The 18,633-nt window shown below is 42.3% G+C and overlaps 1 protein-coding gene across 1 annotated transcript in view; it reads right to left on the bottom strand.

Moving 5' to 3' along the window:
• Nucleotides 1-18,633, bottom strand: part of grm2a (glutamate receptor, metabotropic 2a) — a 133,753-nt gene that overhangs the window by 25,810 nt on the left and 89,310 nt on the right. Inside the window, exons 3-4 of the mRNA XM_061922690.1 lie at nucleotides 12,417-13,254; nucleotides 8,451-9,514 (exon numbers count right to left, since the gene is read on the bottom strand). Coding sequence (XP_061778674.1) covers nucleotides 8,451-9,514; nucleotides 12,417-13,254 — 1,902 coding nt within the window. The remainder of the gene's footprint in view (nucleotides 1-8,450; nucleotides 9,515-12,416; nucleotides 13,255-18,633) is intronic.

Here is an 18,633-nt window from a genome sequence, read left to right as displayed (position 1 = left end):
AGGCAGGGCTTTTCTCTTAGCACCAAAAGTAGCATACTTTATTGTGGATGTTCTCTACTAAATCCTTTCAGCAAAAATATGGCAATATCGCAAAATGATCAAGTATGACAAATACAATGGACCTGCTATCCCCGTTTAAATAAGAAAATCTCATTTCAGAAGGCCTTTAAAGACATCAAAGAACTGCACTATACACATAGGATAACATCTCGACAGCAAGGACATAAAAGACACAACTCATAAACACTTGTTGCAGCTGAAGTAACAGATTATGACGTATTGTACAATATTGAGTAATACACAACGGTCAAATACTGTAAAAACTCCTGCAGATGTATAGTTCATTGAACTTAAAGGGGAACTGCACTTATTTTAAATTTTTCCTATTTTTCACAATCATTATGAGAGGCAAGAACACATATCCCTTTTTGAGGATTTTAAAGATGATTAAAAATGCTTGCAAGATGCAGCTAATGGGAGTAGAGCTGCAGCTATCGAAAAGTTTAGTAATCGAGGATCCTACCAAACATCCCAATCGATTAATCGGATAAATCATCCAACCATCCATCTTCTTCCGCTTATCACGGGGGAAGCAGCCTAAACAGGCAGGCTGAGACTTTCCTTTCCCCAGCAACTTCGTCCAGCTCCTCACAGGGGATCCCGAGGCGGTCCCAGGCCAGCCGGGAGACATAGTCTTCCCAACATGTCCTGGGTCTTTTCCGTGGCCTCCTACTAGTCGGACATACCCTAAACACCTCCCTAGGGAGGCGGTCTGGTGGCATCCTGACCGGATGCCTGAACCACCTCATCTGGCTCCTCTCGATGTATAGGAGCAGCGGCTTTATTTTGAGCTCCCCCCGGATGGCAGAGCTTATCACACTATCTTTAAGGGAGAGCCCTGCCACCCGGGGAAGGAAACTCTTTTCGGCCGATTGATCACGTGATCTTGTATTTTCAGTCATAACCCAAAGCTCATGACCATAGGTGAGGATGGGAACGTAGATCAACCAGTAAATTGAGAGCTTTGCCTTACAGCTCAGCTCCTTCTTCACCACAACGGATCGATACAGCCTCTGCATTAGTGCAGACGCTGCACCGATCTGCCTGTCGATCTTACGATCCACTCTTCCTTCACTCGTGAACAAGACTTCGAGGTACTTGAACTCCTCCACTTGACATCCTCCTGATGGGTCCTGGTGAGCGCCTTGGCAGCTCCCACCGTCAGTGTGTGAATGTGTGTGTTAATGGGCGAATGTGGAAATACTGTTAATATGCTTTGGGCTCCCTAAGAAGGGGTAGAAAAGTGCTATACAAGTACAACCCATTAACCATTACCATTTGGGGCAGGTTCTCCTCTCCAAATCCGTAGATATCACTCCACCCTTTCCCTTGGCGAGAACCATGGACTCGGAGGTAATGATTCTCCTCCCAGTCGCGTCACACTCGGCTGCGAACCGATCCAGTGAAAGCTGAAGATCCTGGCCAAATGAAGCCATCAGAACCACATCATCTGCAAAAAGCAGATACCTAATCCTGCAACCACCAAACCGGAAATTCTGTTCATAAAAGTTATGAACAGACTCGGTGACAAAGGGCAGCCTTGGCGGAGTCCAACCCTCAGTGTAAATGTGTCCGACTTACTGCTGGCAATGCGGACCAAGCTCTGACTCTGATCGTACAGGGTGCGGAATGGCACAATCAGACAGTCTGATACCCCATACTCTCTGAGCACTCCCCACAGGAAGTCCCGAGAGACACGGTCAAATGCTTTCCCCACATCCACAAAGCACATGTAAACTGGTTGGGCAAACTCCCATGCACCCTCAAGGACCCTGCCGAGAGTATAGAGATGGTCCACAGTTGCACGACCAGGACGAAAACCACACTGTTCCTCCTGAATCCGAGTTGCAACTATCCAGCATAGCCTCCTATCCAGTACACCTGAATAGACCTTACCGGGAAGGCTGAGGAGTACCACAATAGTCGGAACACACCCTCCGGTTCCCCTTCTTAAAGAGAGGAACCATTCCCCAGGTCTGCCAATCCAGAGGTAACGCCCCTGATGTCCACGCAATGCTGCAGAGTCTTGTCAACCGAGACAGCCCCACAGCTCCAGGTGGCCTTGAAACCGAGGAGCTTTTTAACAACCACAGCAACCTCAGCCCCAGATATTGGAGAGCCCACCACAGATACCCCAGGCACTGCTTCCTCATAGGAAGACGTGTTGGTGGAATTGAGGAGGTCTTCGAAGTATTCCCGCCCCAATAGCCGCAGTTGAGGTCAGCAGAACACCATCCTCACCATACACAGTGTTGACAGTGCACTAATTCCCCGTTCTGAGGCAGCGGATAGTGGTCCAAAATCGCTTCAAAGCCGTCCGGAAGTCGTTTTCCTTGGCTTCCCCCGAACTCCTCTCATGTCCGAGTTTTTGCCTGCGCGACCGCTGAAGCCGCACACCGCTTGGCCCGTCGGTACCTGTCTGTTGTCTCCGGAGTTCTATGAGCCAAAAGAACCCGACAGGACTTTTTTTTTCAGCTTGACGGCATCCCTCACCGCTGGTGTCCACCAACGGGTTCTAGGATTACCGCCGCGACAACCGATAGGCACCAATTTCTCTACGGCCACAGCTCCAATCAGTCGCCTCGACAATAGAGGTGCGGAACATGGTCCACTCGGACTCAATGTCAAGCACCTCTCACATGACATGTTCAAAGTTCTTCCGGAGGTGGGAATTTAAACTCTCTCTGGCAGGAGACTCTATTAGACGTTCCCAGCAGACCATCACAATGCGTTTGGGCCTGCCAAGTCTGTCCGGCATCATCCCCCACAATCGGATTCAGCTCACCACCAAGTGGTGATCGGTAGAACGCTCTGCCCCTCTCATCACCCGAGTGTCCAAAACATGAAGCCGCAAATCTGATGACAAAACTACAAAGTCAATAATGGAACTGCGGCCAAGGTTGTCCTGGTGCCAAGTGCACATTTGGACACCTTTTAGTTTGAACATTGTGTTTGTTATGGACAATCCGTGACGAGCACAAAAGTCCGGTAAAAAAAAACACCACTCGGGTTCAGAGCCGGGCGGCTATCTTTCCCAATCACGCCTCTCCAGGTTTCACTGTCGTTGCCGAAATGAGCATTGAAGTCCCCCAGGAAGACAAGGGAATCACCTGGAGGAGCACTTGCCAGTACTCCCTCGAGTGTATCCAAAAAAAGTGGGTAATCTGAACTGCTGATTTGTTGCGTAAGCACAAACAACAGTCAAGACCCGTTCCCCCCACTCGAAGGGAAGATACCCTCTCGTCCATTGGGTTGATCTCTAACGTGCAGGCTTTGAGCCGGGGGCAAAAAAATTTCCACCCCACCCCAGCCCGTCGCCCTGTGTGCAAAGCCAGAGAATCCAGACCCTCTTGGGAGAACTGGTTCCAGAGCCCTTGCTGCGCGTCGAAGTGAGTCCGACTATATCCAGCCGGAACTTCTCCACCTTGCGGACTAGCTCAGCCCCCCCCCCCCCAGCAGCAAGATGACATTCCATGTCTTATGAGCTAACTTATGTGGCCGAGGATTGGACCGCTAAGTGCCCTGCCTTTGGCTTCACCCAGCTCACCAGGCACAATGGCCCCTCCCATAAGTGGTGAGCACATTGGAGGGGGGACTCACGTTGCCCTCGTTGGGCTGTCCCATGGGGAAAGGCCCGGTCAACAGGCGCTCGCCATTGTGCCCCAACTGCGCGCCTTGCACCAGAAGGGAGCCCTGGTGACCCGCGTCCGGGCGAAGGAAATCGGAGTCTCGGTTTTTGCATTTCTATAGAAGTCTTCCAGCTGCTCCTTGTCTGATCCCTCACCTAGGACCTGCTTGTCTTGGGAGACCCTACCAGGGGGCTTCAAGCCCCCTGACAACATAGCTCCTAGGATCATTGGAACACGCATCTGGTCAGGATGCCCCCGTACGGAAAGTCCATATGGCGAGGAAAACCAACTTTAAAAGTTTTGTCTCTTTAAATGTTCTAATCACCCTGTGTGGTGTTACTGTGCTATCTAATTTAGTACTAGATTTATATTGGAGCTCGTTAGTTGGTAAGCTAACATAGCATACAGCTAGTTAGCCATGAGCTTTTCTGATAAAAGTAAACAGCGTGTCGTTTTAAACTGGGCAATTGCCAAATAAAACTAGTTTATAATATTTATCCAACTATCTTCATGTTCATTTTTAATTTGTCAGTTTGTCGAATCACTAGTTTAAAAACTGGCTGTTGCTAGCTTGTTTTACTAGCTCCTAGCTGGTTTAAGGACATAATAGTTTGAGTCAGTTTCATTAAACAGTACCAAGTTAGCGAAATGTACGTGAATTAAAATGATCACAAGCACCCCCGCGACCCAGCGAGGGGTAAGCGGTAGAAATGGATGGCTGGACATACATTAGGAAAGCAGAGAGTGAGGATTGGATTGTTTGATTATTGAAACTAAATACGTTTACTATGTACACAAATACCAGTTTGTCATCTTCACACTACATTATCAGTATGCTTTTAGCACGGGTTAATTTGAATTATAGCTATTATAATTGTAACCATATCAACTAAATAACATTATTATCACGTCATTTTTGCATACATTCCTTTTTTGTTTTAGACCAATAGAGAACTTTGTCATCACCACTCTGCAGCCATCAGACATGCTTGTAGAAATATTTAAAGGTAAGATATAAGTATTACTTTAATATTTTATTGTACATGTTTTTTTTTATTATTTTTTGTTTCAGATCAACACACCTTTGTTATCAAAACTTTACAGCCAACAGTTGTAGAACAATTCGAAAGCTAAGAAATATGTTACCTAAAAAAGTTAATAGTATTTTTTGGTCAACATTCTTTTGGTGATTTTTCAGCTCACCGGCCAGCTTTGACATCAAAACTTTGAGTGGCAGCTGACAAACCTTGTAGAAAGATGTAAAGGTAAGAAATATAAATCTATTCTCTTTCTATCCCCTCCTGCTCCAGCCCGGCTGCACCAAATGATAATATAAATAAATTTAATAAAGTCAAATTCAAATAAGGCAACAAGAGAAGTATCCTACACTTCTCTTTTGTAAAGTAAATCTGAACAGCGGATATGGGCATGTACATCAACTATATGATTTGCCTAAGAAGCTGGATAGGACAAAATAAATAAATAAATAAATAAATAAAATATATATATATATATATATATATATATATATATATAAATCTGAATATTAAATATAAAGTTTTGTTTAAATAATTTTTGTTGGTTTCAGATCAACAAATATCTTTGTCATCAACACTTTACAGCTGACAGTTGTAGAAAGATTAAAAAGGTATGGAATATATATACCGTATTTTCCGGACCATATAAGGCGCACTGTTGAGGAATGGTCTATTTTTTATCTTTTTTTTATTTATTAGGCGCACTAGATTATAGGGCGCACTAAAGGAGTCATATTTTTTTTTTTTTTTTTGAAAAAGGAAAACACTTCCTTGTGGTCTACATAACATGCAATGGGGTTCTTTGGTCAAAATGTTGTATAGATTATGTTTTGCAGACCATTCTCAAGCTGCTTTCTGACAGCCGCTTCCAGAGGAGCCGTTTTGTGGGCGGTCTTATTTACGTGTAGCGTGCAAGGACTGGATTGGAAAAAGTGTCAAACGATGGAGCTAACCATTTTAATGACGTTCAGACTTTACTTAAATTAATAACGAAGCGGCATCTTTTCATCCGGAAACAACAACACCGGAATTGTGTGCTGAGAAAAACTGTCCAATCGGAACTCTCTAATAACGAAAGTTCCTTTGGTGAATAATGTAAACTTACTAGACCGGGATGTTTTAGCGCTTTCATGGCGAGTTTACTGACAGATATAAGTAAGACTTTACACTACTTTATATCAGAAATGGCAACAGCGGAGGATGAATGTCCCGTAACAAGAAGATAGAGAAAAAGAAGAAGCTTATCCACTACGGCAGTGGTTCTCAACCTTTTTTCAGTGATATACCCCCTGTGAACATTTTTTTTAATTCAAGTACCCCCTAATCAGAGCAAAACATTTTTGTTTGAAAAAAAGTGATAACGATGTAAAATACAGTACTATGTCATCAGTTTCTGATTGATTAAAATTGTGTAACAGTGCAAAATATTGCTCATTTGTAGTGGTCTTTCTTGAACTATTTGGAAAAAAAGATATAAAAATAACTAAAAACTTGTTGAAAAATAAACAAGTGATTCAATTCTAAATAAATATTTCCACACTTAGAAGTAATCATCAACTTAATCTTTAGGGATTGTAATAGAGATCCATCTGGATTCATGGACTTAATTCTAAACTTTTCTTCACAAAAAAAATAAATCTTTAACATCAATATTTATGGAACATGTCCACAAAAAATCTAGCTGTCAACACTGAATATTGCATTGTTGAATTTGTTTTTCACAGTTCATGAACTAAAATTCATATCTTGTTGAATTATTACTCAATAAATATATTTGTAAATGATTTTTGAATTGTTGCTATTTTTAGAATATTTTTTAAAAATCTCACGTACCCCCTGGCATACCTTCAAGTACCCCCAGGGGTACGCGTACCCCCATTTGAGAACCACTGCACTACGATGTCTCCACGGACTCCAAAGGCAGACACGCTCAATTTTTCAGGATTTATGCAGATCCCAAATACAGATCAGCAGGTACCAGAAGGTAAGAACAGTTTATTTTGCACAATATTGCAAAAAAACGCCAGATAATATATCCATCCATCCATTTTCTACCGCTTATTCTCTTTGGGGTCGCCTGGGGCCCCGGTGCCTATCTCAGCTCCAATTGGCGCACCGTCGAGTTTTGGGGAAAAAAAAAAAAAAAAAAGGATTTTAAGTTCGCCTTATAGTTCGGAAAATATGGTATATTAACTAAAAAGGTTCATAGTAAATTTTACTCAACATACTTTTTGTAATTTTTCAGATCAGCGGCTAGCTTTGTCATCAACACTTTGGCATTGTTTCAATACTCATTACCAAATTAATGGTTTTAACAAAAAAAGCTAATTTATTTTGCCTCCATTTCGACTGTAAGGACCTGTCATCTCAAGCCTGACTATTTTGTATATTTCCTTATTTCTGTAGTAAGTTCCTTTCCTGCACTTTTATTTTCATTTCACTTCGTTTGCCTTGACCACTCTACAGGCTTGACCTGTCCCTGATTGGCAATCTGGACTCACCTGTTCAACGTTGCCAATCAGGCTCCTTTATAAACCAGCCTGCCTTGTACTCAGCGCTCGATCATAGACTTTTGTTTCTTGCTATTGCATGGTCCCAGTGAGGTTTTCAAATTACCGTAAGTCTTGAACTATACAATGTATTTCAATGGTTGTAATATGCGCTTTTGCATCATATACTAGTTACTATGGTAATCTAATTAGTTACTATGGTAATCTAATTAGTTACTATGGTAATCTATGTTACAGCAGCTCAGACGAGGCACGAAGCAGTGTGGGTGGGGTGCGTTTCCACAGAGTGTTTCCAGAGCGGCTAGCCTGAAATGAGGGTGTCAGGGACAGACGCGGAAGGAGATTTTCACAACAAAGTTCTGCAAGAAAAATTCTATCAGATCGTAGGTGGGGGATTTTTTTTATCCTTCGCATTTATTATTTGCTGTGTCTGTCAGATTTTTGTTGCATTTCGCTTGATTGTAAAATATGTCGATCAAGAGGAGGGGTGACGTTCATATGTTGTCAATATTCAGTGTTTTATCATTCATAGTTAATATTGTAAATCCCACATTCTTTATTTTCATGTAGAATTTGGGTGTTTCCTTGAGTGAAAAAATGTCACATCCCATTTTGTTTGTAAAGGTGGTCTGTCATAACGTTTTTAGCATTCAATCAGATATTATTTTGAGTTTTTGTATTAGTGTTCCTAAAAATGGATATACATGCCCCCAGACTCATTATTTACTCAAAATTTGGCCCCCGAGTCAAAATATTTGCCCAGGCCTGATGGAAATTGTTAAAACATATCTGAAACAAACATATTGTGACCAAATATCTTTGAAAGTGGAGCACTCGCATCCGGAGGTACCATTGTATTTAAAAACAAAAACAGAAAAAAACCTTATGTTAGGTGGCAGTGTCAAGAGCGCAGCTCCGTAAACTAAATGTGAGTGGAAATGCATAAAAAAAACACCAACACTGCAAATGGCAAAAAAAAAGACGCAACTCCCCAAATTACATGGATGGCACAAAATTCACAGATTAAAACAAAATTGATGCAGGCTACTTGGAAATTACCAGCGTCCTCTGCAGTGGACGTGTGTGTGTATTTGCATAACAAGGATATTGTTTTTCTTGGAATTTGCAACCCTGAGAAAAGAACAAAACCAAATGTCCACTGCAGAAAACGCTGGTTGTCAAGAGGATACATGGAAGTCACATTTTTGACTCACCCTGTAGTCACTGGCAGTGACATAGAAAATGGGCTGAAAAGCCAGCCAGATGATGCAGGTCGTGTACATGGTAAACCCAATGAACTTGGCTTCATTGAAGTTTTCGGGGCACTTGCGGGTCTTGAAGGCGTAAACCGTGCAGAGAATGATCAGGATGCAGTTGTAGGTAAGAGACAAAAGCATGCTCGAGTCCTTGCTGTTACATTTGAGGGTGACCACATCTCTCTTCTCCGGGCTTACTTCCTTTCTCACTCCTGGAGCTTCCACGAGCAGCCAGACCACCACCACGATCAGCTGGCAGGAGATCAGACCTCCACAGATGGCAACCTGGGAGGCTGGGCTGATAAATCGAGGTCGCTGGGCACCGCCCTTAACCCCACTGAAGATCCGAGCAATGCGATTTGTCTTGGTCAAGAGGGCTGAGTAGCATACGGCAAAGGAAGTTCCTAAGCCCAGGCGGCGCAGCGTACAAACTGCCGTGGAAGGTTTGGCAATGTATATGAAAGTCATCGTATAGCACATCAGCACCCCCAACAGAAGAATATACGAGAGCTCACGTCCACTGGCCTTTACCACGGGGGTCTCGTTGTGTTTGAAGAACAGGCCGATGACAAAGAGAGTGGACATCATCCCGAGACAGGAAATGGTGACAGGTCCAATTGCCCAGGCGTCTTCCCAGCGGATGTACTCCTCAGGTAGGTCATAACAACCTGTCAGATTAGCCAGAGGCCACTGTCCAAAGCTGCAGTCGGCACATGTGAACTCATCCTGCAAGTACTGGTAGGACTGGCAAGGGATGCAGATCCAGCAGCACACGTCCCCTGGCTGCATACTCTTCACCTCGTTCTTACTGCAGGGGTCACTACACTGGGAGGTGGGCGCACCATGTCCATCCCATGGGATCAGGCTCGTGTTCAGGGTCAAGCTCTGAGCCCAGTAACCAACTTTGTGATAAATGTAGCGTCCACCCTCCTTGTGATAGTGGAAAATGTTGTAGCGGCCGAAGCTATCTCCAAAGGCGTCAAAACTAACAAAGTTATCCGTCTCTGGGGGGCGAAATGGTGCTGTTGGGGACAATTAATGAAAAAAAGGTTAAAATACAATACCTAACACATTGATGTTAATAAGCACATATTGTTGCTGACCTCCAAAATCTTATAACATATCTAATGACCTCTGAAATTGCAATAATGCAATGCAATAACCTACTCAGTGGCCTAGTGGTTAGAGTGTCCGCCCTGAGATCGGTAGGTTGGGAGTTCAAACCCCAGCCGAGTCAGACCAAATACTATAAAAAAATGGGACCCATTGCCTCCCTGCTTGGCACTCAGCATCAAGGGTTTGAATTGGGGGTTAAATCACCATAAATGATTCCCGGGCGCGGCACCGCTGCTGCCAACTGCTCCCCTCACTTCCCAGGGAGTGATCAAGAGGATGGGTCAAATGCAGAGGACAAAGTTCACCACATCTAGTGTGTGTGTGACAATCATTGGTACTTTAACTTAATCATTCAATCATTAGCCAATAAGCCATTAACTGGCATACCATGCATATAGTTCCTGTAAAAGTAATAACTCTCGTAAACAGATGGCTGAAATCACACCGAGAAGGTCCATTTCAATCAAGGGAACAACAATGACGACAATTTTGATGTACACCAGCTTTACATTAGCCTCGCCTGTTGTATGTTTTGTACTGCTTCTCCGATGCAGCCCAGACAAGCAGAAGAAAAATATTTTCTTTGATGTTGAAGCAATTTGGAGTAGTACTACAACCTGCACTTTTACTTTTACTGCAGTATAAATCTGGTGCAATACATAATAATATTTACAAAGTTAAAGGATGTTAGAAGAAGGGGTATCCCAATACAACTGTTTTACTTGCAATACGATACAGACAGACTCGTCCAGAGTGGGTGTAGCCTGCCTTTTGCCCGAGTGCCGCTGGGACAGGCTCCAACACCCCTGGACAAGAGGTAGAAAAATGGATGGATGGATTGACGATACAGACATTGCAGTCTTGACTATTGGCTGATACCGATATCATTTTGATACAATGTCTACACAAATAATACATGCTTTTGACATATTTATTAGTGTGGAATGTTAAATAAAGGATTGATCAAGTAATATGTTGTTGTGATTACTTGGACTTAGCATACTGTATCCTGGCGCATCTGGATGGAAGTACTCGAGCAGAGTCTGAAATGTTCAGTGTCCTATTTGTTACATATTGATTTGTTATACTCCTGAGTTTAATTTGGCAGTGTGCATTTATTTTTTTATTTGTCCTGAACTGCTGCTGTAGTCAAGAAGTAGTCTCTGCCATTAAGTTTATTGTGCCAGTCGGAGTCCAATAAAGTCTTTTCCAGGAAGTATTGTATTTTGTACACACCAATGTGCATTATTGTTGCAGTTTTGATTGCCAAATCTGGAGGCGTTGAAATGTAATGATAATTAGCATGTGTATGACATATGCAATGTAAAATTAGCAATAGGTTACCACATTTGTTTTAATGCATTTATTTTATGGTGGAATGTCATAAATACCGGACCATAGGGGGCAGTGCCGATGAATGGTCTATTTTCTATCTTTTTTTCATAGATAAGGCGCACCGGATAATAGGGCACATTAAAGGAATCATATTATTATTTTCTTTTTTTTCTAAATTGAAAACACTTCCTTGTGGTGGTTGTTTGGTCAAAATGTTGCATAGATTATGTTTTGCAGATCATCTTCTAGCCGTTTTCTGATAGTCGCTCTGACAGTGGCTCATCTTCGGCAGAGACTCCCCATCATTTTTGTTGTAGCGGTGTAGCGTGCAAAGGCGGGAGTGGAAAAAGTGTGAAAAGATGGAGCTAACTGTTTTAATGACATTCAGACTTTATGTAAATCAAAAACGGAGCAGCATCTCCTCATCCGGAAACAACAACAAGGCCGGAAATCTGTCCCGTGAAAAAACGTCCCACCGGAACTCTGTAATAACTTAAGTTCCTTGGGTGATAAATGTAAACTCCCTACACCGGTATGTTTTAGCGCTTGCATGGCGAGTTTACTGACAGATATAAATAAGAACTTTACACTACTTTGTATTAGAAATGGCAACAGCAGTGAATGAATGTCCCATAACAAGTCGACAAGGGGTCGCACAGACTACAAAGGCGATTCGCGCAATTTTTCAGGATTTATGCAGATCCCAAATACAGATCAGCAGGTACCAGAAGGTAAGAAAAGTTGTTTTTGCATAATATTGCGAAACAAAACACCAGATAATATGTCTTAGATTATATACATACCATAATAATACTCATTTGTTTAATGCGCCGACAATCCATCAAGTGGTGCAAATTCCTACCTTACCAAAGTCGTACTAAAACATTTTGATAGATTTTTGAGCTTGTAATATTCTATATTATCAATGGAACATATTAAATGTTGGTGTTGTTTACTTGAGTCATATTGCAGTCTACACAACTCTCTTTTGACTGCCATTTCCTGGTCACACTATGTATCAGATAACATTTCTTTGAGGTCGATAAGCAAAACCAGAATTATTCTGTACATTAGGCGCACCGAGTTATAAGACGCGCTGTCAGGTTTTGAGGGGGGAAAAAACGATTTTAAGTGCACCTTATGGTCCGGAAAATACGGTACTCCATATCTGTAAATTCAGTTTTACAGTCTTTTAAAGTAAAGACTTCTAAAAGGCTCACAAATGAAGACGACCTGTTATCCTTTTGCTGAGCTTGCAGGAAGAGACTTTAGCAGGAGCAGAACAGACTGCTTGTATAGTAGATATATCAAACCTTGTAGATTTTATAAACTGTAAAAACTGGATCAGGACGCCCCTAGTTACAAGTATATAATACAGTCAGTCCAATATTCTAAAATAAATATATAAAAATAATGAAATTAATAAATATAAAGAAATGAATGAAAATCTGTCATGTTGAGGATTTTACTCACCTTCAAACTTGGTCTTGAGAATGTAGTCCCGATAAAACTTCCTGCCGTTGCCAGGTTTAAGAGCGTCGCAGACCTTGGTAGAGTTTTGGCACAAGGCCTGCCTCATGTTGTGTAATGCGGTGGCCATGGCATAAACGGCATTTACCACAAACATGATCTTGGATTCGGGTTGAAACGGAGCCTCTCGCAGGGAGTGCTTCCCACAACTTAAATCATTGAGGCTGCATTGAAACTGGTTCTCCCAGAACTCTCTAAACCAAGGATTTCTGGTGTTGTTGTACGGATGGAGAGCAGTGAAGTAGTCGTTAAACTGTGGGATCTGATAGGAAGCCAGTTCAATGGTGAAAGCGCCATCAGCAACAACTTCACTGCCTCTCACCACACTCTCTTGTGCCCCCCAGCCGTCACTGGCCACCCAAATGAAGGAGACGTTCATGCGGTTGGCCGCAACCAGAAGCTCACGAGCATCCTCGCTGCGTGTGAACAGGATCACTACCCTGGCATTGGACTTCTGCTGCAGGGAGCGAATCACGTTCTCATAGCTCCATCGGCTCATGGAACGGCTCACCTTGGCCGAAGTGGCAATGCAGATTTGGCGGGCCCGAGCCTCCTGCTGAAAGGCGTCGATTCCAGTCTCACCGTAGTCCCCTTCTGATGCCACTGTTGATACGTACGTCCAGTTAAAGTAACGTAAGATTTCAGCCATGGCCTTAGCCTGAAAAAAATCGGGGGGCACTGTGCGGGCAAAGTAGTCATATCGTGTCTTGTCACTGAGTTTGGCACTGGTGGACGCATAGCTGATCTGAGGGATCTGAAAGAGTCGCAGCAAGTTGGCCACCTAGGGACAAAGACAAAAAGGTGACAATTTCTGTTCAGTTCAGTTTCAGTTTTTTTTCAAACATGCATACGATACAATAGAATGCATCACATCTTTCCAGTTAATTCATTACAGCACGTTTGATTGATTGATTGAAACTTGTATTAGTAGATTGCACAGTACAGTATATATTCCGTACAATTGACCACTAAATGGTAACACCCGAATAAGTTTTTAAACTTGTTTAAGTTGGGGTCCACATATATCATTTCATGGTACAAATATATACTATCAGCATAATACAGTCATCACATAGGTTAATCATCATAGTATATACATTAAATTATTTACATTATTTACAATCCGGGGGGTGGGATGAGGAGCTTTAAATGGGAAATGGGTTGTACTTGTATATCGCATTTCTACCTTCAAGGTAGTGTTGTGTCGTTCGCGAAAGATTCATTTGAATGAACGAATCTTTTGAGTGACCGTACTGAACCGAATCACTTCATGAACTGATTCATTCCTTTCTCAGTTCAGTTGAGCTGCGCCGCCACCATGCCGGTATGAGTGGAACTGGCGAATTCGGTGACTCACTGAACCCTCGACCCAGCCAGCTACTCATCATGGGGGAGGTGGAGGGACTGAGCGAACGATTCGTTCACCGCGGATTAACGACATGAATCACTCAGTGAACGACAACGGTCTCGCTCTCTGCTCTGCTTGCCCCAATGCCGCGAGTGATTCTCCTCCCGTCGCGGGGATATTTTTCATGCCATTGGCATCCGTTCTCCATTCATTCTTCAAGCTAACGGCTAATGTTGACTCAAGCCACATGAAAACAAACACACACATGTGCCCCGTCCCCATTATCTCAACACATACAATTTTTATTGCATATTTAAGTTGATATTTCCATTTTTATATTTTTAAATGTAAGTTATAGATATTTTAGTTTTTATGTTGGCATTTCTGGCACTTGGTTTAATATTTGTTTTGTTTTATTTAAGGTAGCCTATTTATTTTCTTTTTGTTTGCACATTTAAGTTGATATTTTCCTTGTTATATTTTTAAACGTGGGCTACAGAACATTTAGTTTTTATGTTGGCATTTCTGCCTCTTAATTTATTAGTTTTATTTTGAAGGTATTTATTTTCTTTTTGTTTGCATATTTAAGTTTACATTTTCTTTGCTACAGAACATTTAGTTTTTATGTTGGCATTTGTTAAGGGTTTCTTAATTAATATTTGTTTTGGCAGAGAGCGATTCATGTCTGTCGCCCTCTGGCCCACAGAGCTGGAACTGAGTGATTCACGAACCTACAAGAACTGACTGGTTGTCGCTGAGGACGTAAATCACGTTCGCGCTGCACTCACTCACTCATTCAGAATCAGGATTCGCGATTCGCGAACCTACTGACACAGAGAACTGACTGTGTCACGGAGGACGACCTCACATTGAGGATCTCGTTCAGTCACTGTGCGCGTCGTTCATTGGGTGCTGAGGGCTTGTGTCGTTCGCGAACTGACACACACCGAGATAAGCTGCTGGGGAAGCTGTTACTGACTGACTCATGATTCGCCGACCTACACACAGAACTGCTGCTGCAGAAGTGATTCGGTGAACGAATCTTTTGAACGAATCAATTTAAGGAACTGATTCTAGTGATTCAGTACAGTCAAAAGTAAACATTGATTGAAAAGAACTGCCGATCCCATCACTACTTCAAGGTACTCAAAGCGCTTTGACACTACCTCCACATTCACCCATGCACAGTACTTAAGTCATCAACAATTGCATCAACAGAGAAATGGACATTGAAACAGTGTAGGTTTTACTTAGTAGGATATGTACAGCGAGCAAAGAACATAGTGAGTACAGATAGCATAAGAACAAGTATATACATTAGAAATACATTTTATTATTTACAAACCCTGTTTCCATATGAGTTGGGAAATTGTGTTAGATATAAATATAAACGGAATACAATGATTTTCAAATCATTTTTAACCCATATTCAGTTGAATATGCTACAAAGACAACATATTTGATGTTCAAACTGATAAACATTTTTTTTTTTTGCAAATAATCAGTAACTTTAGAATTTGATGCCAGCAACATGTGACAAAGAAGTTGGGAAATGTGGCAATAAATACTGATTAAGTTGAGGAATGCTCATCAGCCACTTATATGGGGCATCCCACAGGTGTGCAGGCTAATTGGGAACAATTGTGTGCCATGATTGGGTATAAAAGCAGCTTCCATGAAATGCTAAGTAATTCACAAACAAGAATGGGGTGAGGGTCACCACTTTGTAAGCAAATTGTTGAACAGTTTTAGAACAACATTACTCAACAAGCTATTGCAAGGAATTTAGGGATTTTACCATCTACGGTCCGTAAAATCATCAAAAAGTTCAAAGAATCTGGAGAAATCACTGCACGTAAACGATATTACGGACTTTTGATCCCTCAGGCGGTACTGAATAAAAAACCGACATCAGTGTGCAAAGGATATTACCACATGGGCTCAGGAACACTTCATAAGACCAATGTTAGTAACTACAGTTGGTCACTACGCTACATTTGTAAGTGCAAGTAAAAGGCCTACTGAAATGAATTTTTTTTTATTCAAACGGGTATAGCAGGTCCATTCAATGTGTCATACTTGATCATTTCGCGATATTGCCATATTTTTGCTGAAAGGATTTAGTAGAGAATATCAACGATAAAGTTCACAACTTTTGGTCGCGAATAAAAAAGCAGTAGCATTAGCAGATGATGTGCGCGTGACGTCATGGGTTGTAGGGCTACTTACATCCTCACATTGTTTGTAATCATAGCCAGCAGCAGCTAGAGCGATTCGGACCAAGAAAGCGACAATTTCCCCATTAATGTGAGCGAGGATGGAAGATTCGTGGATTAGGAAAATGAGAGTGAAGGACTAGAAAAAAAAAAGGGAAAAAAAGGCGAGGGCAGTGAGAGCGATTCAGATGTTATTAGACACATTTACTAGGATAATTCTGGAAAATCCCTTATCTGCCTATTGTGTTACTAGTGTTTTAGTGAGATTATATAGTTCCTGAAAGTCGGAGGGGTGTGGCCACAGTTGTGTTGAACGCCAGTGTCTCCGGTGGGAGGAGGTAATAGTCCGCAGCAGCTTCAGCAGGATGCAAGCTCCGCTGATGTCTCCGGTAAGAGCCGGCTTATTACCACAATTTTCTCACCGAAACCTGCCGGTTGACATGTGGTCGGGATCCATGTTCGCTTGACCGCTCTGTTCCATAGTAAAGTTTCACCTTCGGGAATTTTTAATACACCGCTTCCTACCTCCATCTTTCTACTTTGAGGTGTCCATTATTAATTGAACAAATTGCAAAAGATTCAGCAATACAGATGTCCAGAATACTGTGTAATTATGCGATTAAAGTAGACTACTTATAGCTTGGATCGGGCTGGAAAAAAATGTCTGTTACAACCCGAGACGTCACGCGCATGCGTCATCATTCCGCGACGTTTTCAACAGGATACCTCGCGGGAAATTTAAAAAATTGCAATTCAGTAAACTAAACCGGCCGTATTGGCATGTGTTGCAATGTTAATATTTCATCATTGATGTATAAACTATCAGACTGCGTGGTCGGTAGTAGTGGGTTTCAGTAGGCCTTTAAAACTCTACCATGCAAAGCCAAACCCATTTATCAACAATGTCCTGAAAAGCCGCTGGCCTGGCTGGGCCCAAACTCACCTAAGATGGACTGATGCAAAGTGGAAAGGTGTTCTGTGGTCTGACGAGTCCACATTCAAATCATATTTGGAAACAGAGGACGTTGTGTCCTCCAGAAGAAAGAGGAAAATAACCATTCGGATTGTTATAGGCGTGAATTTCAAAAGCCAGCATCTGTGATGGTATGGGGGTGTATTAGTGCCCAAAGCATTTGTAACTTACACATCTGTGAAGGCACCATTAATGCTGAAAGGTACATACAGGTTTTGGAACAACATATGTTGTCATCCAAGCAACGTTATCATGGACGCCCCTGCTTATTTCAGCAAGACAAGTGTTACAACAGCGTGGCTTCGTAAAAAAAAAAGAGTGCGGGTACTTTCCTGGCCTGCCTGCAGTCCAGACCTGTCTCCCATTGAAAATGTGTTAATTATTATTTGCAAAAAAAAAATAAAACTCATGAGTTTGAACATCAACTATCTCGTTTTTGTTGTGCATTCAATTGAATATGGGTTGAAAAGGATTTGCAAATCATTGTATTCCATTTATATTTACATCTAACACCATTTCCCAACTCATATGGAAACGGGGTTTGTACATTAGGTTATTTACAATCTGGGGAGATGGAATGTGAATGGAGGAGGGTATTAGTAAAGGGTTGAAGTTGCCTGGAGATGTTGTTTTAGAGCGGTTTTGAAGGAGGATAGAGATGCACTTACGTTTACACCTGTTGGGAATGCATTCCACATTGATGTGGCATAGAAAGAGAATGAGTTAAGACCTTTGTTAGATCGGAATCTAGGTTTAACGTGGTCTGTGGAGCTCTCCCTGGTGTTGTGGTTATGGTGGTTACGTTAAGGAAGTAGTTTGACATGTACTTCGGTATCAGGGAGGTGTAGCGGATTTTATAGACTAGACTCAGTGCAAGTTGTTTTACTCTGTCCTCCACCCTGAGCCAGCCCACTTTTGAGAAGTGGGTTGGAGTGAGGTGTGATCTGGGGTGGAGGTCTAAAAGTAACCGGACTAGCTTATTCTGGGATGTTTGGAGCCTAGATTTGAGGGTTTTGGAGATGCTGGGGTACCAGGAGGTGCAAGCGTAATCGAAAAAAGGTTGAATGAGAGTTCCCGCTAGAATCTTCAAGGTGCTTTTGTTGACCAGAGAGGAGATTCTGTAGAGGAATCTCGTTCTTTGGTTAACCTTTTTGATTACCTTGGTTGCCATTTTATCACAGGAAAGATTGGCCTCTAGAATGGAACCTAGGTCGGTGATCTCATCTTTCCTGGTGATAACAATGTCACCCACTTTTATAGTGAAGTCACTGACTTTCTTAAGGTTGATGTGGGACCCAAATAGGACGGATTCCGTTTATATTAAGGAGTTCAGCACTGAGGATTTGTTCCACCTTGCCAGATACCAGCAGGGCCGAGTCATCCGCAAACAGGAACATTTCAGTCGCATGCTGACTGCATGTCATTTATGTATATTAGGAACAATAAAGGTCCTAGTATACTGCCTTGGGGGACTCCAGTGCTTACTGAGAGGGGAGGGGACACGGTGCCGTTCACCTCTGCCACCTGTTTCCTCCCCTTCAAGTAAGATTGCATCCAGCTCGATGAGGTTTTATCGAATCCGATTGCTCTGAGCTTATCCAACAGTATAGCGTGGTTAACGGT

This window comes from Nerophis ophidion, linkage group LG16 (genome assembly GCF_033978795.1).
Source record: "Nerophis ophidion isolate RoL-2023_Sa linkage group LG16, RoL_Noph_v1.0, whole genome shotgun sequence".
NCBI classification, from domain to species: Eukaryota; Metazoa; Chordata; class Actinopteri; order Syngnathiformes; family Syngnathidae; genus Nerophis; species Nerophis ophidion.
Note: the sequence above shows the minus strand (reverse complement) of the source record. Positions and strands in the feature narration are given on the sequence as shown.